Source organism: Haliaeetus albicilla, chromosome 9, assembly GCF_947461875.1.
Source record: "Haliaeetus albicilla chromosome 9, bHalAlb1.1, whole genome shotgun sequence".
Lineage (NCBI taxonomy): Eukaryota > Metazoa > Chordata > Aves > Accipitriformes > Accipitridae > Haliaeetus > Haliaeetus albicilla.
Window position 1 is genome coordinate 8005588 of NC_091491.1, and position 26669 is coordinate 8032256.

General features: G+C 47.3%; 3 protein-coding genes across 7 annotated transcripts; 2 read left to right on the forward strand and 1 right to left on the reverse strand.

Moving 5' to 3' along the window:
* The first annotated feature begins 742 nt into the window (after positions 1 to 742).
* POLR2J (RNA polymerase II subunit J) lies at positions 743 to 2869 on the forward strand. The gene is made up of 4 exons (XM_069791416.1): positions 743 to 898; positions 1101 to 1190; positions 1477 to 1651; positions 2349 to 2869. Exons 1-4 carry the CDS (start codon positions 846 to 848, stop codon positions 2382 to 2384), a joined length of 354 nt encoding a protein of 117 aa, XP_069647517.1. The 5' UTR covers positions 743 to 845; the 3' UTR covers positions 2385 to 2869.
* On the reverse strand, positions 2777 to 19693 carry LRWD1 (leucine rich repeats and WD repeat domain containing 1). Of its 3 annotated transcripts, none has more exons than XM_069791402.1 (16): positions 19564 to 19693; positions 17265 to 17411; positions 14861 to 15095; positions 13721 to 13840; positions 12056 to 12208; positions 11176 to 11316; positions 10193 to 10534; positions 9430 to 9556; positions 9073 to 9182; positions 8395 to 8602; positions 6764 to 6836; positions 6510 to 6650; positions 5734 to 5831; positions 4962 to 5123; positions 4058 to 4182; positions 2777 to 3169 (listed from the first exon to the last, which is right to left on the reverse strand). In XM_069791402.1, the coding sequence occupies exons 2-16, from the start codon at positions 17342 to 17344 to the stop codon at positions 3029 to 3031; spliced, it is 2256 nt and encodes a 751-aa protein (XP_069647503.1). In that variant the 5' UTR covers positions 17345 to 17411; positions 19564 to 19693; the 3' UTR covers positions 2777 to 3028. The 3 variants fall into 3 exon arrangements, with proteins under 3 accessions (XP_069647503.1, XP_069647505.1, XP_069647504.1); XM_069791404.1 differs by lacking the exon at positions 19564 to 19693 and adding an exon at positions 18821 to 19199; XM_069791403.1 differs by lacking the exon at positions 19564 to 19693 and adding an exon at positions 18767 to 18784.
* Positions 19643 to 24683, forward strand: ALKBH4 (alkB homolog 4, lysine demethylase). Of its 3 annotated transcripts, none has more exons than XM_069791408.1 (4): positions 19643 to 19778; positions 20593 to 20790; positions 21236 to 21655; positions 23600 to 24683. In XM_069791408.1, the coding sequence occupies exons 1-4, from the start codon at positions 19677 to 19679 to the stop codon at positions 23840 to 23842; spliced, it is 963 nt and encodes a 320-aa protein (XP_069647509.1). In that variant the 5' UTR covers positions 19643 to 19676; the 3' UTR covers positions 23843 to 24683. The 3 variants fall into 3 exon arrangements, with proteins under 3 accessions (XP_069647509.1, XP_069647511.1, XP_069647510.1); XM_069791410.1 differs by lacking the exon at positions 23600 to 24683 and adding an exon at positions 21781 to 22951; XM_069791409.1 differs by lacking the exon at positions 23600 to 24683 and having other exon boundaries at positions 21236 to 22951.
* Positions 24684 to 26669: the final 1986 nt, after the last annotated feature.

A 26669-nucleotide genomic window follows, 5' to 3' on the forward strand; every position in this document is an offset into this window, starting at 1 on the left:
TCGGGGTGGGGGGGACGGGACAGCACTGGGCTGGGGAGGGGTTAAAGCTCTGCTGGTGGCACTGGTGGTTCTGCTGGTGGCAGCGCTGGTGGCCCTGCTCATGGTGGCCCTGGTGACAATCGCCGGTGGCACTGCTGGTGCCATTTCTGGTGGTCTGGCTGGTGGTGGTGTCACCGGTGGCCCTGCTCATGGTGGCCCTGGTGACAATCGCCGGTGGCACTGCTGGTGCCATTTCTGGTGGTCTGGCTGGTGGTGGTGTCACCGGTGGCCCTGCTCATGGTGGCCCTGGTGACAATCGCCGGTGGCACTGCTGGTGCCATTTCTGGTGCTCTGGCTGGTGGCGGTGTCACCGGTGGCCCTGTTCATGGTGGCCCTGGTGACATCGCTGGTGACGGCATTTCTGGTGGCCCACCTGGTGGTGGTGGTGGTGTCACCGGTGGCTCTGCTGGTGGCCTGGCGCAAGCTCTGCTGGTGGCTCTACTGGTGGTGGCACCGGTGACGTCGCTGAGGGTGGCACTGGTGACGTTGCCGGTGGCGGCACTGGTGATGGCACTGCTGGTGGCCACGGTGGTGGCACCACTGGTGGTTCTGCTTGGGGCATTGCTGGTGGCGTCACGGGTGTTGGCGCTCCTCACGGCATCACCGATGACATCACCGCTAGCCCCGCTGCTGCCCTTTGGTGTCACCGACGCTGACGTCACCCCCGGGGGCGGGGCGGGGCTGGGCTGGGAGGGGCCGAGCCTGCGCCGAGTCCTCCCGCCCGCCTGGGGGCGCTGTGGGCCGTCGGGAAGGAGCGGAAGTGAGGCGGCGGGCGCCGTGGGAACGGCGGGGCGAGCGGCGGCGGGATGAACGCGCCTCCGGCCTTCGAGTCCTTCCTCCTCTTCGAGGGCGAGAAAAAGTGAGAAGCGGCGAGCGAGGGGGGGGCGGACGGCTTTTGGTCGGGGCACAGACCCTGGTCGGGCCGCGGGGGGCCGGGGGGGGAGGCCCGGGCTCCCCATACGGGGAGCCCGGGCCTCCCCCCCCCGGCCCCCCGCGGCCTCCCGGTCTGTAACGGGGCCGGGGGGAGCCGCTGTGGTAACGGCCGGTCTGTATCCACTCAGGATCACCATCAACAAGGACACGAAGGTGCCCAACGCCTGCCTGTTCACCATCAACAAGGAGGATCACACGCTGGGGAACATCATCAAGTCGTGAGCTAAGGCCGGGGGGGGGTGTGTGTGTAAATTTTGGGAGGGGATTAGGGCTTTTTTTTTTCACCTTGGGAAGTTTAGTCCCGTTGTGATAGGTGTTGTCAGGGTAAAGCAATTCTGCCTTTAAAAGTGAAGGGATTGCCTCCACGAACGGGTTTGTAACGCCCTGTTTGAAAGTGTGTTGGGAAAACCCATCATCAGAAACATGGCTTTTAAATTTTTTTTTAATATAAAAAGCACTTGTATTTGTGCTGCGTGGTTGTTCACTGCTGCTTTTCCGTTCCAGGCAGTTACTGAAAGACCCCCAGGTGTTATTTGCAGGGTACAAGGTCCCGCACCCGCTGGAACACAAAATTATCATCCGGGTCCAAACCACCCCGGATTACAGCCCCCAGGAAGCTTTCACCAACGCCATCACGGATTTGATCAGCGAGCTTTCCCTCCTGGAAGAGAGGTTCAGGGTAAGTTTGTTTCTTTTTTCTTCTTTAAAGTAATTCAGCTTCTTGCAATTAAAAGTGAAACAAAGGGAGGGGTAGTCTATCTTGGAGCCGCTATTTTAAGTCATTGAAGCCATGCAGCATTGTGATACTTGGCTTCTGTCAAGGCGTGGTGGAGCCTGCCTGCTCTTAACGGTTCAGTGGCCACTCTGTAATTCCCTAGATGGCCGGCATTGGTTTTCTCACAGTCTTATTAGTGTAGAAAGTAATTTTCTGTTCTTCTAAGTAAGTGTGGGGTTTGTTTTTTTTTCTTTACTTCTCCTGCCAAATGTCTGGGACAGTACTTTTTCTTTTTTTTTTTTTTGACCACTTGTCATTGCTTTCTGCTCAACTGTGCCGCTGTATTTATTATGTATTCAGCCCCTGATTTTTGAGACTTAATCCGCCTGAAAGCTTATTCAGACAAAACCAGGGGGTTTATGAACAGGATACTGTCTGTGTAGCATTCTCTGATGTGCTGGTAAAAGGTAACAGTGCACAACTTTTGTAAATATGTTTAGATTTTAATTTAAGTATTATTTTTCTGGATGGTGTAGAGATTTCCACTGAAGGTTTGTAGCTCTTCCTGTGTTTCACAGAAGACTGTTATGAATGTTTAAACTAACCTTCTCCAGCTCAGCAACGGTTCTTCTCTTAGCATATGTATGTTTGTGTTTTACAGGTTGCTATTAAAGACAAACAAGAAGGAATTGAGTAAAATCACCCCATTTAGAGTGGACTGTGCTTCTGAGGCAGAATGACATGTCTGTTTGTTAGCTGAATGCTATATTTAAACTTCCATTCATGGCAAATATTTTCCCCCTTCTCCCACTTATGTTTAATTTTTGACAGCAGCAGTGACATTCTGAGGTGATTTTTTTTTTTCTACTAGACAGGCACTTTGCCAAGAGGATAAATGTCTTGTTTGATTTGATGGATAAAACTCATTAAAATTATTTCTACTTTTCCAATTGTAGCCTTAAGGCAAATATTTGTACTGGACTGTTGGCGAGTTTATTGTGAGTGTACTGCCAGCATGAGAAGCTGCTGAGTGACAGTGGTAGATGAACTCTGCTTTTCCTTTTCAAAAAGTCTAGGCACTCTCAACCGAACTGGTATTTTGTTTTATTAAGTGTCATTTCTATAAAACAAATGCACAAATTGTGAAAACTTACAGTAAAAGAAACCGGATGTTTACAATGACTTAATGAGTTTAACAAACTCTTACCTTTTTTTTTTTTTTTTTTTTTTTTTTTTCTCTTGCACGTAATAGCTGGTCTAGAAAACTTCATGATTACATGGGTAACAGTCACTAATACTGCACTATTTCAAAGCACGGGAATGAAACTCTGTTACAAGGAACTATGACTTCTTCCAAATTGCTGTTATGTTCACACTAGTTAGAACAACAAGGTAAGTAAAAGTAGGGTCTGATACCACATTGTTTATTAGGACTTCAGTCAGCTGCTCCCTGTTCGCTCGAAGCTCTGGCCACTTGAGAATCTACGAGGAGAACAGACTTTGGGTAGGAAAGGCACAGTGGTATTGTCTCTGAAAATGGGAGGTTATTAATTACTGCAAGGCCTGGTTTGATGATTGGGTTGCTGTGGAATCCGCTTCCCTACCAACCTGGGGAAGCTGAATGAAAAGGTTCTTCCCCTTTCGGAGGGAAATGGTGCAACTTTATGGTACTCCTCCTAAAGGAGCAGGGTTTAATGCAGAGGGACTTGATCAGAAAGGAAAAAGTGAAAGCAGCTGGAGCTGACTGTTGACTTGGGCAATATGCTTGCAGAAAGTTTATGGAATGCTAGGTCATGTCACGCCTATATATAATGTAGCTCAAGACCAGGCTCTGGAGTGAGAGCCTTTGCACGTGTGTGCCTTCATCACACAAGGGAACAGTAACTGCCCAAAAGAGGACTATCACTGGAGGCCAGGGATGTATCAAACCAAAGAAAAAAGGGTGGCATGAACTTGCAGCAGCAGTGAGCCCTTTCCTGTGTACAGTTCTGCCAGGAACAGCCACTCTGGCTTCCCTCCCCTTGGCCTGCCAGAGAAATGGCATCTGCATGCTTGTAGTGTCAGGCTTTCCAGTTTGAGCACTAATTTTTTACCGAGGGCCCTTCTGCTAGGAAAAGTTGCCAAGCTGTGGAACGCAGGAGCAAACAGCCCTGCTTTACAGCTCCTAATTCCTGTCACAGTTGTGTTTGTGTGAGATTTGAAAGATGGCCTTGGTCACGCTCTGGAGACGATTGCTTTTAATTGCTTGTGAGTGTTAGGTAGAGAAAACACTAGGCATGTTCTAGTGCAAATCTGCTCAGGCAACTCGGGACAGCTGCAGGGGGAGCGGACGGGAGGTCTGCTCAGCCCCAGCAGGTAAATGAGACCTACCTGTGTGGGAGGGATCTTCTTGTCTGAGCGTTTTCCCTTTGCAGAGCTCCATGCTGCGGTGTAGTTTGAGAGGTTGTACATCCACACACTTCCCATCTCATCACCACAGAACACGTAGTCTTTTGCTGTAAGACCAAAAGAAGCAGCTGGAAAACGTGTGGAACCGAGAGTGCATTCTGCTATAAAGCAGAGCTCAAGACATGCTGTAGGATCCCAGGGGAGGATGTCTTATTTCAGCAAAACCTCTTTCCGGCACAAATATATCCATCATCTACCTTGCTCTGAAAAAACTCAATTAATTTAAAGACAAATCAGCTATCTTACTCTAGTAGACAAAAGCTAGTGATAAGTGTTTTGGGATTTCTTTTTAGACTTTTTTTGGTTTTGGGAAGTGGTGACCAGGTCAGGTTTGACTATTCCTTGTTAGTGTTAAAAGCCAGCTGCCCATCATGTGGTGTTCCTATCTCTTACTTTAGATGCACTAAGCATTAAAATGGCTCCAGAAAAGCTACAGGGCCAAGCCATCAGCTCTGTGAGCTTTAGAGAGCTGTACAAGGAAGACTGTGTTGGTAATGTAATCAGTCCACGTAACGCTGTAAAACCTCAGTTCCCCCTTGTATGGCAGATGGTATAGCTGTAATTATTTGTTACTTATTTATATACAGCTGGTGCTGGGCTGTTGCTGCCCAGTGCTGGAGCTGTGGTGCAGGGACTCGAGGGCTGGTGTTGCTTGCTCGCTGATGGGGGCTGAAATCCAGGCCTCTGCCTCGAACTACAGGCTCTTCTGATGGGTGAAAGGGGAGGCAGGCACAACTGTTCAAAGCAAATCTTGACCCACGTGGCCGTCTCTGCTGCAGTGACTGGCACAGCCTTGCTGCTCACCCCGAGGAGGGGTGCTGCCTACCTGGGCAGGTGCTGAGCGTCAGGTAGGACAGGTCTGTCATAGACCACTCCAGCTCAGCTAGAATAACGGCAGATAGCGTTCGCTGGCATCCTTTTCCCTTTGTGTCAAAAGACCGACTCCAGCTCCATAAGTATATGCATCCTGGTTTAGAGCTCTTGGAAGCTAGGGAAGAAAGACAGGAGAGGCTGTGTCAGTTGCAGAGAAGTGAAATGCCTCAAGACAAAGGCTGGCCTCTGGTGAAGGTTGTCCATCCAGAAGGTGGCTTTTAAGACGTGGGACCAACAGCAACTGTTTCCATCTCCTTTACCTTATTTCAGGATAACTGGAGGCTGCAGAGGGATGTTCAGTCCCATGCTTATGTTCCTGAACTGTAGAACAAGCATAAGCTATTCAGAAAGACCCAGCTCATGCTTTAAGCATGCTCCCAGATGTGGGAACCCCCATTTCCCCTGCAAAAAACTACTGCTGCCACCAGCCCTTGAGCAGAAAGGGGCTCTCCTCCCTTCTGCTTCGGCACTGCTTGGCCAAGCGTGCTCTCGGGGATGGGTCCGTCTGATTTCCAGTCTTGCTCAGACATGGGTTAGCACCTCTAGGCCACATTTCAAGGAAAGCTAAATGGCTCTGGGAGACAACTCCATTCTGTGTAGCCCCCAAAAATCGAAGAGGTAGTCACACCCCATTCAGTCCCTCTGCTCATCATGCTGGCTTCAGCCTGCCGCATGCTGAGGTGCCTGACTGTTTTTCTGCATTGGGCTATTGTGTTCATACTCACCAATGACATCATCATTCAGAAAAGCCAAACCATCAACCCTGTGAGATGTTGTAATGCCTCCATCCTCATCAGGAAACTGGAATATGGCTTCAAAAGGCCTAGAGTAGGGAGAAGGGTGAAATGAGTCAAGTCCTGAATGGGCAGCAGTGGAAGGGCACTTGGGTACAGAACCCGAAAGGAAATTCATGTGTTAGTGAGTCTCCCGACAAACTCAGATGAATTCTCACTTGAACTTACGTTTTTGGCCACCTGGATTTATTAATACAGCAGAAGCCTGTTTGCTTAAGAGACTGCTGTTTTACTTCATCTGGTTTTGTAGGCATCGGGATTAGTCAGCAGGGCATGACTTTGCTTGCTTCGTTCTTGTAATTTTTTTCTGTGCTCCCATAAAACTCACATACCAGAAGCAGGGTAGGCCTTGCTGTGAGACTGGAACTCGATCCAAGAATTTACACTCTCTTACGCCACTTCAAGATGATACGCCCTTAAGTTTCAGGGTATTGTACTGCACTCATGTCAGCCTCCCTTCAAAGCAGCCTGCAACACTTGTAGACTGGAGCATCAGTACAAGCTCAGGGCTGTGAGCTTTGAACACTCCTTTAGCATTATGCTAGTATTTTTTTTCTTGTCACTATGTGAAGGGCAATATGTTTTAAGTTTGGTAGGACATGCTGCTTTTCTTGACCAGACCTCCTTGGTTAGAAATAAAGCCTTTGCTAGGACTGCCTTTTCTTGTTATGGGAAACAAATGCATGCCCCCAACTTTTGGTTCTCACCTGCTTTTTTGTTCCTTATCCAGTTTTATATTCCAGGCAAAGCAGCCGCTTTCACAGCCAGCCAGCAGGTACTGATCTGGGCAGGTGGGGACTGGGGCAATCCGTAATGGAATAGAGATCGCTTCCAGCACCAGCAGCTGGCTAAAAAAAAAAAAAAAAAAAAAAAAAAAAGGCAAAAAAAAACAGTTAAGTGGTGCTGCAATGTGATAGTTATAGGCTCCTGGACTGGCCACATCTGTTTTTTGAACCTTTACCTTGCTTTGAAATTGTAGTCACAGTCTGGAATCCCAATATCCCAGAGTGCAATTCGCTTGTCATAGGATGCAGCTGTGGGACACAGAAGAGAAGCAGGTAGTGACACCGCTGCTCATCTGGCTCTTCTCGTGCTAGCTGGCAATTCTACCTGTGTCACAGGCTGTAACACTCTAAGCCTGTGGCATCAGAGAGCTCATTAAAGCACAGCAGCAGTCACAGAGGCTCCTGGCTCAACACCACAGACATTGTCAAACATGCACGGTCAGTAATTTGCATTCTCATCCTGTGCTCTGAGAGGAGCAGATAAAATAAAGTTTGTTTCCTGGTGTCCATTACTAAGTTGTGGCTTCACAAGGTTACTAATTAGTGCCCCTTTGAGCTCATGTTTCTGGTTGTGGGTTCTAGCGGAATCTACAGTACAAGGCCCAGCCTCTACTCTTAGGCAGACACCACTTTATTCCACATGTCCACAGCTTACTGTGTTCACATCCGCAGCAGCTCTCATTGGGAAAGTCAGGCACTGATATAAAGTGTGAAAGACACTTAATGTCCTTTGTCACCAAGCTGATGTACTGATAGCAGAAACAATCCTAATAGATTACTCACAAGTAATCAGAATCCTAATCAGATGGCATCCCTCAAACTCAGAGTAAATGGGTTAGTGTCCAGTCCCCAAACAGGCATGCAAAGACTCTCACTTTATTACTATAAATTTTTCTATGTAATGTAATGAGCCCTGCTGTCCACACCATTATATGGGTGTGCCATCAACCTCCTTACCCCTCTAGGCATCTGCTTTTTGCACTCTTGAGCTGCTTCTTGAAAAGTATTCACTACAGATACCTGTGTTTTAAAAAAATTCCACTTTTAATGGTTCATGTAGCACTCTAACCACTCCAGGATGTGGGCAATTGTAGGCAAGAAAAACAATGTGCTGTGGGGGGCAGGTGTGGTCTGAAAGGGTCTGTAACAGCTTATTTTACAGGCCTGACAATGCAGCTGCAATTTGTAATATGATGGTTCATTTCTTACCAGTCCATAAGCCTCTCTGGGCCCTACTGTGGCAAAGCTCTCTTCTACATCAGGACCTGAATAAAGACTTCTGACGAGGCACAGAACTCAAAATAATTTTCATTTATTCAAAAGCAATTAAGCGCATAGTTTTGCTCGTTGGAAAAAATGAAATCCAACAGCCCATTATACGCTGCATTGCCCCTGTTGCCATGCTTGATGAGAGTCCTGCCAGCTGACCGCTTGCTGCCTGGCCCCCAGCAGGCTGCTCTGGTTATCATTCTTCTTACTCATCCCTGCGGAACGGATCCACTACTGGCCTTGTTTGTGGCTAATGCGTGCGTGACAGCCACCCTGAGAGCTACTGAGAGGGAAATGCGAGCTGCTGCACCTCAGCTAAAGAGTCAGGCTTTGTGGCTGAAACAATTTGTACCTTGTGTAGATGACTGCCATATGACACTAACAATACTCTCTCCATAACGTCTGTCCATGCTCTTTGTGCGTGTGTGCGGTCCCTACCTCCACCTGCTTGCACTGGGGACAATTCCCCTTGTTAAGGAAGCCCAGCCTTTTCTACATTAGGTACTAAAGCTAAAGAGATTCTGAACCAGAGACTTACTGAAGAGGTGAGTTTCTCGAGTTGGGCTGAAGCAGACAGTAGCTATGGGCTTTTTATGAGCCTTTATCTCTCCATAGCAGAAGTCAGCCGCCACATGAATCAGCTTGACAATCCCTCTCCTCCCAGCAGCTGCCAAGATATTATGAGATTTTTTCCGACTGTCGCTGATTACCATTGTGAGGGTTGTCCATGCAACACTGAAAAACTCCTAGGATAGAGAGAAACCAAGAATAGCGTGAAAGAGAACAGCCAGCAGGATGGCTGTTAGCTCAGAGATGAGACAACTATCACAAGAACTATTCAGGTGAATGACACAACTATTCGAGCTGGAGCATCGAATCTCAAAACAACCCTCAGAAGAACATAAACTATCAAAACAGGATGTTTATTCCTCTATGCCATCAAGCAGTCTTAGCAGCCTGGATACACATACGTATGCCTGTGTGAGGAGAAGACGGGCAGACTTATCTTTTAAACTAAGATTAAAAAAAAAAAATCAAACCGGGCTAAAAGGATAAGCAAGAAATATTTACTATCTTCATCCTTTTAAGACCTGTCCAAGCTAATGCTTGAAACCCTTTCAGAACTCTTTGTAATGTATATAATATATACATGTATGTAATTATAACAGATTATGGTATTTCCATTTAATGCTTACTCTTCCCACTTGCAACCTACCTCTGTAGCCACCTTATACTTTTTCAGCACCGTCCCTGTCTCACAATCAATCAGACAGACAGATTCCCCTCCACATGTTGCCACGGTTCTGGAGGAGCTCACAATGGGATCTGAAAGATTGAAAGAAGAGGTGAGAAGTTCCCAGGTTCACGAATAACACATGAAGACTGCAGCTTATCACTGCCTGGTGCTCTCCCAGTCTCCTGTTTTCAAAGTCAAAGAAGGAGTATGTAAGCAAGTCTCATTCCTGACAATGGAGACTACAGCTTGAAGGAGCAGGGGTCTAACGCATGGAGTCCGCTGGGATTCCAGAGCCAGGTGGTTCTGGGAATCCTGCAAACCTCTTTAAGAGCTCACCTTTCCTGGCTCCACAGTCTAGCAATGGCTCGAAGACACAGGACCAGAGCTGCGTTTTAAAATCCTCGCGGCTGTTGCCTTTACTGTGACACTGAAGAAAATGCAATGGCTCTGCACTGACATCCTCCTACAATAAACCATCCACATTTAGAAAATTCATTCCCCTGACAGCGGTTTGCCTGTGATTGCCTTGACAGAACCCTCTACTGAACACAGCAATTTGAGTTAAACTGAAGTATTTTTCAGCCCTTCTGTGCTACAGGGAACAGGAGAGACTGAGGTGCCACCAATGCTCAAGACTCCTAAACCAGCAGTCAGCTGTTTAGAAAAGAAGTGCCCAGCAGACCCCAGCAGTGAACCCCATTTCCTGCTGCAGAGAAATGTGAAAAAACCTTTAGATCCCCACTGGTCTGAGCTGAGGGGGAAACACCTTTCCCCATGCAGCCACCAGTTTGACCTGAGAGCAAGTCATGCCAGTTCCATTTCTAAGAACAGGCTTTCTTTCAGTGCACCACCTCAGAGCGCTGGTCCATCCATCCCCTGCAGGGGATTCACTGTCTCCGGGGGGGGGGGCCTTCCCTGATGGCTCTGAGAGATTTAAAACAACAGAAAAAAAAACAAAACAAAACAAAAACCGTAACTCACAATATATCTGGCCAATTATGAGCTCCAAGCTGTGTAGAGCTCTGATGAAATCTGAATGCGGCTCCTCCCACTAAACCAAGAGGCCGAAAGCCAGTCCCAAAGGGGCTGATGAACATACCTTGCCCTTGGAGTTCTTCACTGGAGTCAAGCTAACAACTCCGTTGTCCTGCTCCTGGCTTTTCTGTTCCCCTGTCAGCTGGCCAGATCTTCTGTTGCTTTGCCCCTTGGGACACTGCTCTCCATTCTTATGAGTACCTTCAGCTCCCTGCTCAGGGGTTGCCTCTTTGGCTGACTGGTTCGATGTTCTTGGTTTATCAGGAGCTGGGTCATCCTGCACATGACTGGACTTTCTGGGATTAACTACAGCCTCCTCCTCAGTCTTTGCCTGGGACTTGGATCTCTTGTTTCCAGACCCCGATTTTGAATTATTTCTTTTCCTCTTCCTGGGCATTATCGTGACCTATAAAGCATGTTGTCAGTTTCTGCAGGTTTCTAGCTTCTCTGAGTTGTGCAGATGATTTGTCAGTCAGAGATATTAATTATTCAAATGCAAGTACCCTCCCACGATTATAGACTGGATTCCAAATATCAGACAGCACAGAGCTGCAGAGTTCCTAGAGGCAGAAGCTAATGAAAATCACATAGCCAGCCTCATTTTCATCTCCCTTCCCTTGTCCTAGTTACTTACAATTTACATACGATGTGGAAAAACAAATCTGGCCCATGGACCGAGGGGGTTTAATTGGCAGCCATGTCAAAGAAGGCAAGCACCATCACAGTCTGGCCATGCATCAGCCCAGTTCTCTCATAAAAATATCCCTTCCTCAAAGGATAGGTGGACTCAGTAGGACTATACTTATGAAATCTTTTGGGTGTCATATGAGAATGGAAGTGCTCTCCTCTTGGAGAGCAATTGTACCTTCGCATTGCTGGGAAAGCTTCAATCTGGCCATAAAGAACAAGCCTCAGCTGCTGAATACAGGCTGCAGCCTGAGACTGCCCCTACGGTTACCAAAGGGTCATAAATGTAAACTGACAAGTGCTACTGAATTCATAAGAAATAAAAAGAACATTGTTAATGTAACTGGAAAAATCACCTACCTGACCCACGTCCTCTGCAGCTTCCCTGGGGCTCTCTGTACTTTCTTCCTCATTTTCATCCATCTTTTCCTCTAGTTCAGGATCTGTGTTTAACTCCAGACCCAGTGAGTATGCCAGAAACTCTTCTGCAATCATTTTCACCTTAGGAACAAATATGTGGATATATAAAAAAAACAAACCCAAAAGACAAAAAGCAACAGCAGTCAAACTCTGATGTGTAATGACAAGAGCTGCTTTGCTGAGTTTTTAGTATCTGCTTCCACTATTCTACGTGAATTTCACAAGAGATGGATGAGTCGTCAGCTGAGAGCCTGGCAGGCCAAATCCTCCATTACATGACCCAAGAACTTCACTTTGTCATGGGCATCCAGGGTACACATTTGCAAAAACAACAGCACAGCAATGAAACAAGACAAAGGAGAGATGGAAGCCTCAATGGTATGTATGCACATACAATTAAAACATATGTTACAAACTAAATGCTATCTTTCCCCGCTGGGAGTAACTACAGTTCTGTCATTATCTTTTCTCCTTTCATACAGCTTCCATCAAGACCAAAGGTTGCCATTAGAGTTATCTGCAAATAATTAAGTACTAAGGATACTGCAGTCTCGTTAATTAGTACAAGTATCGTTATTGCTTATGAATTAAAAAACAATGTTTAATGGCAGTCGTTGCAACTTGGTGCACGTTTAGTCCTAGTGCTTCTCTAACTGCTTAACAAAGCAGTGAAGAAAACCATAAAAAGTGATATCACCTGTCTGCAAGAGCCCTGATACCCTGAACCCAAATCCACAGAGCTTTTTAATCAAATCCATTTCAGAATCAGGCTGCAGAGTCCTTGCCTGAAGAACAGAAGGGTAAGTGAAATGTAACCTACCCGCCAGCGGGTGAATTCACTGAGTGAGCTGGGTCCATATACTACATTGGTTTGTACTGACTTCAGGAACTTTTTCTTGATGGACTTCACTTGCTCAGCTGTATATTTCTCAGGAAGTTGGTCACGGAAGAATTTTTCCCAGTGAGCAGTAACCTAGGCAGAAAGACTGAGTTTATCCAACAGAATACTACAGAAAACCAGAGCAGAAAAGCACAAGAGTACTTGTGAAAGCATTTAAGAAGTTGCCAACCCTTAGGATCTGCTAGCTAAACGATGGCACTGCTTCCATTTATTTTATCAGTGTTCAAACTATGACTTCAGCTAACAAGAAACCCAGTTCCTCTGAACCAACTTCAAGTGAGTGTGGCTAAGCAGATACCATCAACATGAACCCAGAGCAATGCCTGATTTCATGCCTCTGGATCCATAGCAAATCATCTTAAGGAGTCTTGCGCTGTGCCCTACTAACAGGGAGCACCTGACAGGTAACTAATTTATTATAACAGGCATGGCATAACGGGCATGTATGAATTTTCTTGTAGTTCAAGTGTGTGCGTGAGCAGGACTGCTGCATGTGTCATCCCCATTTATAAAGATGCTTTGACTCCAAAAGGCTTCCGAACTATGGGCACAATCATGCAGACGCTCATCTATCAGCACAGTTTCCCATCTGAGAGTTTCTGGTGGGTAGTAACACATCCAAAAGCATTCGGACCCAAGAGACATTTTACATTTAGACATACAGCAGTAAGAACTGGGCAGCCAGGTACAAAGCAATACCATCAGGGAAAAGTATCTGAGTATCTGGGGCACAGGCACCAGCACAAAATGAACAGCACGGGGGAGCATTTGGTGTCTCATTAAACAGCAAACCATGCCCAGTTGCCTGGAGAATAAGAGGCTGAGCAGCCCTCGCCAAGACCCTTTGAGGTACAAAGTATTACACAGATAACACTTTGCACAATAAGCCATCCCAGTCTTCAGTATTTGATCTCTCCACCACTGCTACACAGAAGGAATTAACAAAATCAACTAACTAGAATACAAATGCTAAGAGCAGTACTGTACAACCCCCCCCCGCTTTTTCATAATAGAACAATAATTTTGCTCAAGATCACAACATGCTTTGTGGGGACAATCTGTAGGAGCTAAACTGTGTACATAAATGAGTGAAAATACAGTTGCAAACATGCACAGCTGAAGAAGAACAAACAAATCCTTGTTCCTGGTGTATGCTGGAAAAAGCAAGATTATCCTGAGCTTGGTTTTGTGCTCCCCATGCCTGCGGCCAGGACAGTAATGTAAATTAGATGAGGAGGTATATGCAGCTGTTATGTCAGCACTAGGCTTCTCCCATTTTTTAATGATGATTGGAGTGACCTGAAAAAACAGAGGGTCACACACAGACCTTGTTGGCCCTGCTCCTGTGATTTAAACTGAAGGCAGAAGTTGGCTATACAGAACAGGCAGAGCAAATGCAAGCAGTGACCAGAGAAAGCAGCAGTAAGACATTTACTAGGTGGCCAAAACCACAGGCTGTGCTTAGATCATACCAGAATTATTGTTAACCATTTGATGCTTGTTTGCAACTCTGTCATTAAACTGAGCACAGTATTTAGTTACTTCTAAGGTGTTTAGAGATTAAGAAAATATCACACATCTTACCTTGCTGGTGAGCTTACGACTATTGACACGCCTCACATGATTAGCCAGTTTGGTTATATCCTTGCCATTGAGTAGCCGAAGATTTTGCAAAAGAAACATTACTTTATAGTCATCGTTGAGCTAGAAAGATAAGGCATCAGAGTTACAAAAATTGTATGCATGGTACTTGCTTTAGCTTTAGTCCTTTATTAAAATATAGCCAAGGATGAGAAGAATATATTTAGTCAGGAAAAGTAATTTCATGAAATCTTCTCAGCATTTCCGACTCGAATATCAGCTTTTAGTTGTAAATTATCCTTCTCCTATGAGTTGGGATCTTAAACTGCAGACAGAAGACCTGCCTTGCACTTAAGCAGTACTAACATCCAACACAAGGTGGTGGCGGTGTAACCGGGCTCATCAGCTCCGGCCCGAGTGCAATGCAGGGTATTCTGTTCACATCCTTTAACTCTGAGTGAGCATCTAATACAGAGGAAAGCCTGCCCTGCCTACAGTAAACGAATACCAGCAGGGATTCTGTGGGTCAGGTGTGTTTTAGGTCAGACCAGTTCCCCAATCCAGTTTACCATACAGCCGCACATATACTTCTGCCAGCACGTAACAGCAACTAGCATCTGGGTCCGGGATAGTGGCTGATGCCAGTTTAAAGCACAAGTAAAATTACAGTTTCAGATGCTCAAACTGCACAGTCAGCAGAGCCTCTTGGGAGAATTCAGAAAACCAAAACTAGACTAATCACCAAGTTTAACCCCTCATCAGATGACCAAATCTGCTCTTCCAGAGTACACGGGGCACTAAAACTAACATCTAAGAAGGACATTTCTACACAGTCATTACTATATTTTACACAAGCATGAGCATAATATATCCTGCCTGATAAGCTAACTAAGATGGGACTCTGGCCTGGAGAATCAGCAGTTCAAGATACCTAGATTTTAATATCTGAGTGGTCTTGGGCAAGTCACTTCTGCAGATTGGGAAATAGTGGCACAAATTGGTGAAGGGGCACAAAAAGACTGGCTGCTTTCTCAGACGCCCTAACACTTGCTGCCTAAGAACAACATACAAGAACTAGGCACAACTGCTGTTTGTTTCCCCCTCTATTTAATGCTCAGCTTCTAAGGATGGGAGGTAACTCACTGTCAAGTACACATTGTTCTCGTAGGTTAGCTCCTCGAGCAGAGGGAACTGTTTCAGAGCAGTTACATCTTCTAGTTTGTTGTTGTTGCAGTTTAGGACACGCAGATCAGGCAGGGTTAGACTGTTGGGAAATTTGTCCAGTAAATTATCAGAGAGATCTAGTTTCTGCAGATGCCTCAGACGGGAAAACAAACGTGGATCTAAGTCTCCAGTCTTCAACTGCAGCTTGGACAGGCTGAAAACAAAAGAGAACACGAACTATCTGCAGTTCATTGGAAAAACAAGTGCTGACTTTCACAGGATACAAGGTCCCACCTGGTGGCACCTCTCAGTCTAGCACAACTCACTGGGTAAATCTGACCAAACCTGTGTTTTCTTGTCTGCAGTATTCTGGACTGCAAGCACACATACCTGGAAAAGATGCTGTGTCTGAGCTAACAGACACCATCAGAGACGCAAGACTACCAAAGTATTTGCAGTGCAGTTAACCTGCAATCCCGATAAACCTCCTATGGATAACAGAGCTGGCCGTGAGCAGTGAATCGCCGGAAAAGTTCTTGCTCATATTAAAAATTACTACACCTCTAAGAACGTTGGTATTTTATTCCTTTGCAACGTAAATTCAACAAAACAAGCTGCGGCAATACAAGACACTTATTCACTACACCGTCAGTCTAACCTGTCCACAGAATGCCCTAGATTCATTATTTCACCCATTTTTTTGAAATCACCATCTCACAACTGGTGTAAGCAACATAAGACTACGGTGATTCCAAAATGCTAGTCCTGTCCTCCCCCTCCTTCATGCTGACACCTGCATTCACACAACAACATAGCAAATTTGATCAGTTTGCTGATCTGGTTCAAAACTTTTCTTCTCTGCATTAGAAGTTAAGTTCAGGCCAAGTGCAGAGTAGGTCCCCATATCATTTGGCTGTTTTCAAAGAACTAACTGCACAAAAAGGTAATTCTTCCATTTCTTTTACAGTGAATTTTACTGCAAAATCTTCCCATGGCAAATATGGAAATCTACCTAACAAAATCCCAAGGCTGCCACCAAAACAGAAGCAATCTGTCCTGAAAGAGGAAGAGGGGCAATATTTGTGAGGGGAAAAAACCACTCCTTCTCCCTAAGAAAGTGAAAACTGCATATTATAAGAAGAGTCATTTAGATTTGATTACATCATTTAGTTGAGCTCCAAAGAGAGTTTCTAGTCCTGACAGCCGACATCTCTTGAGGATACAAGCCTGAGTTCCTTTAACAAACAGAATCTCCATCTCTAATGATTAGTTAAAAAAAGGCCTTCTAAATATAAATGAAGTGTGAATAAATAAGGTAAATAAAATCAGGAAACAAGATCACTCCTCCTTCACTTGTCATCTCAGAAGCCTAACCAGCCAGTCAAAGCATGTAAGAAAGGTTCAACAGAATTCAGCTGGCTGCAAAGCGTAGTGCGACTACTGTGTCATTTTGGGGAGAAACTCAACACAGTGTTCCCCAAACGGACTTTCTGAAATATAACCCTTCAAAATCATGGTACGAAGCCGCATGGAAGAAGCCACACTCTAGAAATTCACTACTTCAAACATTTCAACATCACTTTGTTACCCAGATTACTGCAGCTTATACTCCTCAGATAAACTTTTGATTTCTCCCTAAAAACATTTAGCACAAGACAAACCAAAAGAAATAACTTTAAAGAGTACATATGAAACCCAAAACTCTTACATCAGCAACAAAAACAACAAAGGTGCCAGCCAGAAATTGGCTAGCTGAGTCACTCAGATTGACCAGTTCTGTAATAGCGAAATTCCACTGTATTAAACATTTGGAAAGACACATATTTTCAACGACCTCTGTTAAGGATCTGAGCATCAAAACTGTTTTTACTGGTTTCTAATTGTGTCAGAGTTTATTATCCCTCTCTGCAATGTTTGAGGTACTAATATAATTAGGTTTAGAAGAGATGGAAAGTGATGGAGGGAGAGGAAAAGGGAGGGGAAATAATGCCAAAAATATTTTTAAAACCCTCTGAAATCTAGGCCAAAGAGATTCTCTTATTCACATTAAGCAATTACTAGCAAAGACAGAAGTGGTTTGGGGGTAGGGAGTATATCTTAGGGTTAGGAAATCAGGATCCAGCCTTAAGCAGTTTTACAGAAAGAAGGTGGCAGCATATATACAATATAAATGGTGAAAAGAGGTGCTAACTGCTGATAACCTATCTAGTGAATGCAGTTCCACTAGTGCTCACTGGTCCTGCATTGAGAATGCCATCTCCTGTTCTGTGCTTTGTAACCGTCTCTCTTTTTTCAGTAAAAATGCTTAGGGGAAGAAAGACAAAAAAAGGGATCGCCTAGGCTGAATTCAGCTGGAATTTTCCATGGGCCTGTCTGCACTTACTTCAGCGTCTCGATCTTTCGGAGCCTCGTAGATCTTGGAACCGCTCTTTCCAAAAGAAGTTCTGTAGTAATTTTTGACATTTTTAATCTCCACCCCTCTGCTGGAATCACTAGTCAGTCAGCTGTAGGACCTCTTCTCGTAACCTTCCTGGTAAAACAAACAGGAATAAGAGGAAATCCTTTCAACTGACTCCAAAAGGGGAAAAAAAAAGAGTTAGGAGGTTAGCTACTGATTTTGCTGCTGTGTTTGAAGTCGCCTTTTTTACACAGTTGAAATGAAAATACTAGAGATTGTTATTACACTGGGCACACACTCTCAACACGCTGACCCAACCCATCTCCAAAACAACAGCCTTGGCTGTTACCTCCCTTGGCTATTAATGCGACAGACTTGCTGTAGATGAAAGCTGTCCACGGGGTGACAGCACTCGGGACTAGGACAGTCTCGCAGTTACCTGTTTGTACCTCTCCTGCGCAACAGGGCTCTGCTCCAAGAACTCTGACACATTTTCAAATAAACAGCCACAGTAAGAATAAATACACCTGTTGTGAATGTCTTACTCCCAAGAAAGTGACACAGGGCGCTCAATGGCCTGACCAGATGGATAGACTCTTGGCTGACAACTTCTAAATTCCCTAAAATTTTCAAAAACCCATTAATTAATTACCAGAAATGTAAATACCCACCGACCAGTAACATTCCCTCACCAAGGAAAAAAATCAACAGCATTCTGTATGTTATTGGTAATTAACAGATGTTTTCATTCGTTGTTGTGGATAGGATAGTGCCTGCACACGCATGGATACACTGATATTTAGAATAAGAACACTGATAGGGCCAAAGTAGCTTCAGGAAATTACTAGTTCGTGGCTCACCACCCCTTCTGACACAGATTCCAAGAGAGGGAAATAAAAGAGAAAAGACCTCCAAGGCCAGGCTCGCTACTGTCTTTTTGTGTTAGTCTCACTGCTGCCTAACACCACTCCAATAAATCACGAAGAACACGCAAGGCACTAAGCTGTCCTTAGGCTTGACTTCAGCACCGTAACATGCCTACAGCACCCGGACCGTCGGGTTTGATGAGCGATGGGGCATTGCTTTGTTAACACCTGTACTTAAGGTCAAGCCTTCACGTATGGAGTATTTTATACCAGCATAAAGAGCACTGAGCCTGAAAAACAGCTGGAACAGCAGCCGTTCAGGATTTGATCCTTCAAGCGACAGAGCTGTCCCTGAAAGCCAAACCACAGGATTAGGCCCCTACCTGCTGAACCTAATAAACCTCCCTAAGCTCTAGTATCTATAAGAAAAATTTCAGACCAGCGACTGTGGATGTTCCCATCACCCTCTCTTTGACCACCCCGACACCTCAGACCACCCCGGGAGCAGCAGGGCAGACCACGACGTAACACGGCCCCATCACCACAACATCACAGGTGACGCTGCAGAAGGCACGTTCAATTACCCGGGGGGGCCTGACGAACCCCGTAACCCAGCCTAACTGGGAACCGCCACCAGAAGCGGCCGCTGGCCCTCCTCCTGCCCCCCAGCAGCACCTCTCGGGGTCCGCAGTCCTACAGCAGGGCGTCGGTTCAGGCCGGACTAAGGCAGCAGAAATTAAAACGAGTTTAGTTGTAACTACTCCGCACCAGCCGGACCACCGCCTCGCCTAAACCGAGGCGAGCCCGGCCCAACTGGCGCCGCACGACGCCACCACCGCCATGCTGGGGATGACGACGACGACGACGGCCTGTCAGCCCATCCAGGGGCGGCTTCCCGGGTGCGAGGCGGCCCCGACGGCCCCTCAAGACGACGGCAGCCCCAGGGCCGTGCCCGGGACCGCCGGGGCACGGGCTGCTGGGCGCAGGCCGCGGCACCGCCCGCGGGCAGGGACGGCGGCCCTGGCTTCGCGCCGAGGCGGCCAGGTGCGGCTCTGGACCGCGGCCGCCGCCTCACGCTGCCCCCGCGCGGCGCCGCCTGCCCCGAGCCCGGAGACCGCGGTGAGGGCCGGCGCCTGCCGCGGCCTGAGGCGCCCTCGCGGAGGGGGGGGGGGGGGGGGCGGTGTGCGTCGGGTGGCGAGACTACGACTCCCGGCGACCCCCGCGGCGCGGTCGGGCCCCGCTCCGCTGCTCGGCGCCGCGGGGGCTGCTGGGAGAGCGAGTCCGTGTGTCCCCCTCCCCACCCCCGCTCACCCGACCGACCGACCGACCGACCGCGCGGCCTGCGCCCAGCCCGTGGTGTCCCGCCGCCACCGCCGCCTCGGCCCCGGGCTTTCCCCCGCCCACCCCGCTCCCCTCACCTGGAAGCGGGCCGTGCCGCGGCGGCGGGAGGGGAGGAGGAAGAGGAGACGGGGAGGAAGGAGGGGAGGAAGGGGGAGGGGGGGGAGCCGTATCCTGAGCGCAGGCGGCGGGGATGGAGGCGGCGGGCGGCGGCCAAGGGCCGGGCTGCGGCTGCAAGGGGATCCGCTCCTGCCTGCTCTGCGAGGGGCCCGCGCAGGCCGCTCCGCCCCCGCAGGTACCGGGGAAGGGGCGGCGGGGCGGGGCCGGCGGCGGGGCGGGGCCGGCGGGAGGAGTCGGGGGGCGCCTGCCATGTTCCCCTCGGTCTGCGGGCCCGGGCCGGCCGGGCGAGGGGGGGGGGGACGACTGGGGAGGGGAGGAGGGACCCCCCCCCCCCCCCCCCCCGGCTGCCCCGCCATGTCGGGAGAGGGTCTGGGCTCCCCAGGGGGCTGCAGGGCCCCGAGCGGGAGCCCAGGCCGGGGACAAAGCAGAGCCCCCCCAGGGCTGGTCCCTGAGGTATTTGGGAAAAGGGCCCGTGTGCCTTCGGCTGAGTGAGGGTACAGATGCGCACGGCAGCCTCGAAAGCCGGGCCAGACCGGACCTGAGTCTCCTACGTTAAAAGATAAGACAGGTTCGCTACCGCTTAGCCTCTCGGCCTTGGCGATTTTTATCAACTTTCCTCATTCAACATTTATTGATATGACAAACCGTATCGCTACAGCCGGCCCGAGGAATACCAACCATTAATCTCCTTATACATTTGGCACTGAGGATCATCTGTTCTTCCCCGGCTTCGCAGGATAAAGACATTACTGGGAAAGAAAAGCGGCTCTGAGCAAGCAGCGCAGGAGTGCTGCAGCTGTAAAAAAAAAAAGCAGGGAAGGGGAGTTGTTCCCCAAAAGCAGCTGTAAAATTTCTCCTGTCTACAAGAATCCTGTACAGACGGTTTTCATGCTGCAACATCAAGGTTGCAGGGGTAAATCATGGAAATACCTTATTGTGATAGGTTTTCCCCTCACTGCTTTTTTTTCTTCTCCGTTGTTTTTCCACAGGGAGAAGATAATTTCACTTACTGTCCAGCAACAGGCCTAGCTAAAGGAAATGAGCACTCAGAATTTGCTGGCTGGGCATTTCCATTTCCAGGGGTGTTTCTGATGGAGGAGTTCATTAGCGAAGATGAAGAATCTGAGATAGTTGAACTGATGGATCGAGATGACTGGAAACCATCACAGTCTGGCCGAAAGAAACAGGTTTGACTTTAGAAGCACATTTGTTCTTCGGTCCCCCTGGAAAAGGAAAGCTGTTTTCAGTTAAAACACACAACATGTACATGTTTCATTAAATGTTTTCCTTTGGAAGCTTTTCCTGAAATCAATTGCAAGAATTACTTCTAATTAAAGTCAACTTCTTGCAAAAATATACAGTAGTTGCAACAAATCATACTTGATTAAAGTTCACACAATCTCCAAGTGAAAGAAGTGGGTGTTTTGTTTTTACTTTGCAAGTGAGAAATCTAATTCCAGAGAGATGAATGTAGCTTCACTGAGTCCTCTTGCAACCTGGTGACCAGGTCACTGGAAGAGATGAGAACTCAGAGGTCTTGACCATGAGCCCTGTAGGGATCACAGCCTCTCCGAAAAGACTCGTCCTAGATTTTTCCTTAACATTAGCTTTTCCCTTCTTCTTTTCCAACAGGACTACGGACCCAAAGTGAACTTCAAGAAACAAAGGCTGAAAGCTGGCAGCTTTACTGGTTTGCCAAGTTTTAGTAAAAAGATTGTGGCACAAATGAAGGCCTGCTCTGTACTAGGCGGTTTCTTACCCGTTGAACAATGTAACCTGGACTACATGCCAGAAAGAGGTTCTGCCATCGATGCACATTTTGATGACTGGTGGCTTTGGGGAGAGCGTCTGGTTAGCTTAAACTTGCTCTCAAAAACTGTGCTATCCATGTCGTGTGATTCAGAGGACAGTATCCAATTATTTCCCACTTTCAGTAAAGGAAACAGGGAATTAAGTCCCCCTGGATCTCTTACAGAGACGTCAGCGTGCAAAAATTCAGACGAAGAGGGAATCAGCTGCATTTTATCCCCAAGGCTTGTTCCAAGTAAAGAGGTGACTGTTGCCATTCACTTACCCCAAAGGTCTCTGGTGGTGCTGTACGGTGACGCACGGTACAAGTGGAAACACGCGATTTACCGCAAGCATATAGAGCATCGCCGAATCTGTGTCACATTCAGGGAGCTGTCTGCAGAGTTCAGCGCTGGAGGAAGGCATGAGCAACTGGGTAAAGAACTGCTAGAAATAGCTCTTTCATTTCAAGGAAGACCAGTGTGATCAGCAAGAGGAAGCCGGAACTGCATTTTGTTAGGAAATTTGAAAAATAAAGTACAGAATTTGTACAGCTCTGTTTATTTCTGAAGTGTGCATAAGGAACCAGGTGTGTACAGAGATAAGCTCAATCAAATGGAAATTTAACAAACAGAAATAAGAGAGTGCAAGGAAGGGGTGGGCTATTGGTTTCTTCAAAGACTCTCCTGGGCAATGGGAACTTTTAGGCAAAAGTCAGAAATGAGCTGTTGTATTCATTGTAACAAAATGCAAAAAGCAAATAGCCAGTTTTTAAATACTGAAATGAAACCAAGAAAGAATCATTAAACTGAACTGAGTATCAAACTGCCCTTGGCACAGATTCAGCCCAAACTCTGCAGCAGATTTTGACCCTTCCTGGCCCATACTTGATTCTGTCATACTGCTTTTTGCGTTGCACTGTGCCGTAGGGACACAACTATCTTCTCACCCGCTTCGGATAGGTCCTTTAGAGATCAGCTCTCCAGGGGAGGAGGGTAAGCAAGCGTCTCTCCACAGATAGTACAACACACTGAGAACTAATTAAAGTAATTATCCTTTGCTGAAGATTCATGCTCTAACAGTGAGGATTAATCATAAATACCGTGTGTGACCTATATCTTCTGGGACCAAAGAGAAGTGTTTGCAGAGGGCCGAAGCTGACTCTTCCGCAGAGACAGCTTGGACAGAGTTCAGACCAAAGACTTGCACAGACTGTGTTATTTTCTGATCATTTGTCATCTCTGAACCCCGCTGTCAACTCTCAGTAGCAAGAGTCTGATTTTGGGAATAAGCTGGGCAACAGACTGCAACACTGGCGGCTATCATTTTTTTTCTTGGCACCTCCAGCAGTCAGGTTTGAATCATGCCTTGTACCTAAGATTCAAGTAGTCATTTGTAGCAGAAGCTGATTTGAGGCCATCTGTCTGCTCTGAACAAACTTCTGTGCTCTTGAAAATGAAGTTGTGCCGTGGAAGAAGTGTGATCCTTTAATAAACACAGATGTGTCATCAAAACCATTCAGCACAGTCACACCTACAGCAATAAAACAACACTTTACAATGCTGCCTGGTTTTGGTCAGTAAGGAAAGGGGGGGACATGCTTATTGTGTGGGATCTTAGTGTCCCTGCACAGGTGTATCCCTGCCCTAGCAGTACTTCCTTGGCACAACGCACAGGTTTTACTGTATAGTAATGCATTCGCACCATAGACACTGCCCTCTGCTTCAGGCACTGTGGGGGAAGGAGCTCTTCACCCAACAAAACAGTTACTAGAAAATCAGTTGGGTGAATCAGAATATTTGTTATCAGTTTAAGGTAACATACAACCACACCCCTTCTTGGCTGCAGTGAACCAGTTTCAGTTTAGCCCAGTATTTGAACAGTTGGGGACATTGTCTACATCATAATTCCAACAGGGACCCACAAGCAAGGCTCCCCTGGGTGGTCCTAAACCCCAAACTTCCATCCAGACCGGCCGGTGAGTGCCACCTACGTGCTCCAGCAGCAGTTTCGGCAGTCACAGCATGCCCTCTCTGACAGAAACCCATCACTGCAAACACAGCCAGCCCACATGCAACAGGCAGGCCACGCTTGCTCACAGCAAGCTTTATCCCGGGAGATTTCTCATAGGCTACCACTTCTTCAGCTCGCTCCCAAAAGCAGGTCCTTGTGCTCTCAAAATAACAGTTCCTAACCTTTTTCTGGTAGACTGCTGTGATCAGCACTGTGCCGCTGGTGTCCACGGGGCTCCCCAGCCGTAGAGAGCGTGATGTCCCCAGGTCAGCGCCTGGAGCTACCATCGGAGCAGAGGACCTTCGGCCAAGCAGGAGGACACGGCTGGCAGCCTGCTGGAGCTCAGCACAAAGCCACACTACGGGAGGAAACCCAGGGCAGGCTTTCACAGATAAAGCAAGCGTTGAGCCCATATCCTCATCACCCTTTCAGTACTGAGCCTCTCCAGCAATCTGCTCTTTGCTCAGCAAACTGCGGCAATCAAGTATTTCCATTAATGTTTGGCCCTTATTTCCAGTGCTCCCTTTTAGATTTATATTGTGCTCTCAGCCTTTTAAAATACTTTGTGTGCTACCTGCTGTTTCATTCTCTCCGCAGTGAAAACAGATGATGGCTTCTGATGAATCAGTGCCACAATAACAAGATACACAATATTAGTGCATTTTGTGCTCTGCATTTGTTAGCTGAATTTTTCTGCCTCAATCGAACTATACGGAAAGCTGCCATTCTTGCCAGAAAATTCCAGCTCTTGCTAGATGGTATCTTAAATTAAAAAAAATGCAAATAATTAAATACTGAGCCAAAGACTGAGGGCTTTGTCTAGATGTTTTTGAAGTCCAAAACTTAATCTAGTCACTACACAGTCATTGATTGCTATGTCTATCTTTTTGACATTTTTCGCCTGTTAAACAACCTCTTGGGCATCATCTTAGACCAAAATGCAATTACACACCCATTGGTTCTGTATTACTTCCTAAAACTTTACATACATTCTCTCCTAAAAAGCCAGAAACGCAGCCCTGCAGAACATTAACAATTGGTTTGGACCGTCAAGTATCACAGAAATCCGAGAAAAGTATAAAGAGGTTTTAATCTTAATTAATTAGCTTTTAAAACTAATTTTGACCACTATTCTAGTATTATTAATGTAAGACAAACTTTAATGGTCTTCATGTTATAGGATTTTCTATCACAGCTGTTTATTTCCTTAACCAAGATCAGCACTTGTAAAACACATGCCAAGAACCAGGCCCTCATTAAAAGGAAGCACATCTGATTGTTCTCTACTTGTGTATTTTTGAAGGATAAGGATAATATCTGACCAAGCTTTTTTAATAAAAGGCAAAACCCAAGTTAACCCATAGAGGATGCTGGAGGACTTGAGCTGCCTTTCAAAAAAAAAAAAATCAGTCTGAAATCAGCAAGAAGCATAAAACTTAGCACGTTTATCCAGTTTCTCTCACACAGCTGGACAATAACTGAGATACATAAGTTGTTCTACATTAAACATTGCTCATGCAGAGATAAAACAAGAATAGGCAAAGCTAAAATACAGAGTTGTTTTTTTTTTTTTTTCCTCTTAGCACTCATTGTTACAACCGTGGGCAGAAAGCAAGCTCCCAGTTGTACACACAGGTATTCACAGGAATGCCTTCCAAATTCAGCCGGTCAGTAATTACTGAAACTACTTTGTTTGAAATGGGTACAGAGGAGACAGCCTGCGAGAAGTTAATCAGAAAATAACCACACTGGCCCAGTTGTGCCGGGATCTGAATTCGAGGTTGTAGCTTGGGGGGTGTTACTGAAGAAGCTATCTTAAAAGTAGATGCAACAAGATTTAGAAGATAAGGAAGCTAACAGCAGCAGGGAAACTCGAAAGCCTTTTGTTTGTTTGTTTTAAGGGAGGGGAGGAAGAGAAAGGACATTATGAAATCCCGCGTAAAGCCACGGAAAGGCAAAAGGAGAATGTGAAGCGTGAGCAACCAGTCCCACATCCAGCTGGGCACCCTGCACCTCCATCCCCGAGCCCAGGGCAGTCGTCCCTGTGGCAAGCTGGGATTGCCCATCCCAGAGTCAGGGAACCGAAGGATGTTCGCTCTGCAGCTGCACCCACCCCACCAGCTCTCTATAAACACTTCCACATATTTGAGCGCTTACCGCAGAGCACGCTCCACCCAGGGCTCTCGCACAGTATTGCTTTCATCCATCACGTGGGTCAGGCCCAGACGGTCGAATCCAACATCTACTCCATCTCCCCTGATCATAAAGCCTCCCCGAGAGTCACATATCCACCGAAACAACGGGGTGGCAGCTACCAGAGCCAGGCCTGCCCCAGGGCGACGTTAAAAATAGGGAGCTCACAGGCGTAAGAGCTGCCACTGACCACAGCAAAGGGAGAACCTGATACTGCCCCGGCTCCGACAGCTCCCTCCGGCTTGCGTTCGTGCCCAGTTGCGTTCGTGACTCCTGCTAACGAGGGAAGGAGAGGGGAATCGTGCCCTAAACCAAGGCAGGTACCTGGGTATGATACAAAGCAGGGCTGTACCCCTGTCCTTGACAGCTCCTTCCCCGCTTTAGGCTGGGCAGGCAGGGCCCCTCTAGCACTGGAGCCTGCAGAGGTGTTTTCTGCCAGGCAAAAACTGTCCAAAAAAATCTGAAGGAGGACTCGGGACTCTGGAGCGACATCGTGGCTGTCCCCTGCAGCAAGCCCCACTGCAGAAATTGGAGAAATGGCCCAAACAAGGCAATAACTGGTCCAGAGAGTCACAGCCCACGGGAGCTGAGAATTAGGGCAACAGCCACCCCAAACTACAGCACCCCAGAGCCCAAGGCTGGTACAGAAACCTAACACACACATCAGGGGAGATCCTCGACACCCATCCCCAGCCTGAGGGTGGGACCCTTGGGAGAACCCTTGTGCAGGCACTGCAGGAACAGAGCTACTCGAAACCTGGGACACTCCAGGAACGACAGACGCCCCAGGAACGACAGAGAGGTGACACCACAGGTCAGACGTGGCCAGGCACCAGCAGGCAAACCTGGACGTGACACAGCGCGCTGCCAGCCCTGCTGAGACACCAGCGATGGTGTGGAAAGGCAGGCATCTCCAGGCTTGACTGATGGGAATCCTGCTGACAGTCACGGGGGCAGCAGCAGAAGCAAGGAGGATTTTCTGGCGCAGCAGCACAGAAACACCAATCTGGACAAGTACAACGTCCCTACTCATTTACGGATGAACTACGGTGGCTGATACCACAGGCAATCT

What these genes read in the sequence shown, in the direction of transcription:
- POLR2J (XM_069791416.1), top strand. Translation starts at nt 846, where the DNA reads ATGAACGCGCCTCCGGCCTTCGAGTCCTTCCTCCTCTTCGAGGGCGAG. An exon ending in CTCTTCGAGGGCGAGAAAAA is followed by an intron (nt 899 to 1,100) that starts GTGAGAAGCGGC and finishes GTATCCACTCAG; the next exon opens with GATCACCATCAACAAGGACA. An exon ending in CTGGGGAACATCATCAAGTC is followed by an intron (nt 1,191 to 1,476) that starts GTGAGCTAAGGC and finishes TTTCCGTTCCAG; the next exon opens with GCAGTTACTGAAAGACCCCC.
- LRWD1 (XM_069791402.1), bottom strand. Translation starts at nt 17,344, where the DNA reads ATGTCAAAAATTACTACAGAACTTCTTTTGGAAAGAGCGGTTCCAAGA. An exon ending in CTGCAGAGGACGTGGGTCAG is followed by an intron (nt 10,535 to 11,175) that starts GTAGGTGATTTT and finishes CATGCTTTATAG; the next exon opens with GTCACGATAATGCCCAGGAA. An exon ending in GACGCTCAGCACCTGCCCAG is followed by an intron (nt 4,183 to 4,961) that starts GTAGGCAGCACC and finishes TTGGTCTTACAG; the next exon opens with CAAAAGACTACGTGTTCTGT.
- ALKBH4 (XM_069791408.1), top strand. Translation starts at nt 19,677, where the DNA reads ATGGAGGCGGCGGGCGGCGGCCAAGGGCCGGGCTGCGGCTGCAAGGGG. An exon ending in AGTCTGGCCGAAAGAAACAG is followed by an intron (nt 20,791 to 21,235) that starts GTTTGACTTTAG and finishes CTTTTCCAACAG; the next exon opens with GACTACGGACCCAAAGTGAA. An exon ending in GGCTTGTTCCAAGTAAAGAG is followed by an intron (nt 21,656 to 23,599) that starts GTGACTGTTGCC and finishes TTTTTCTGGTAG; the next exon opens with ACTGCTGTGATCAGCACTGT.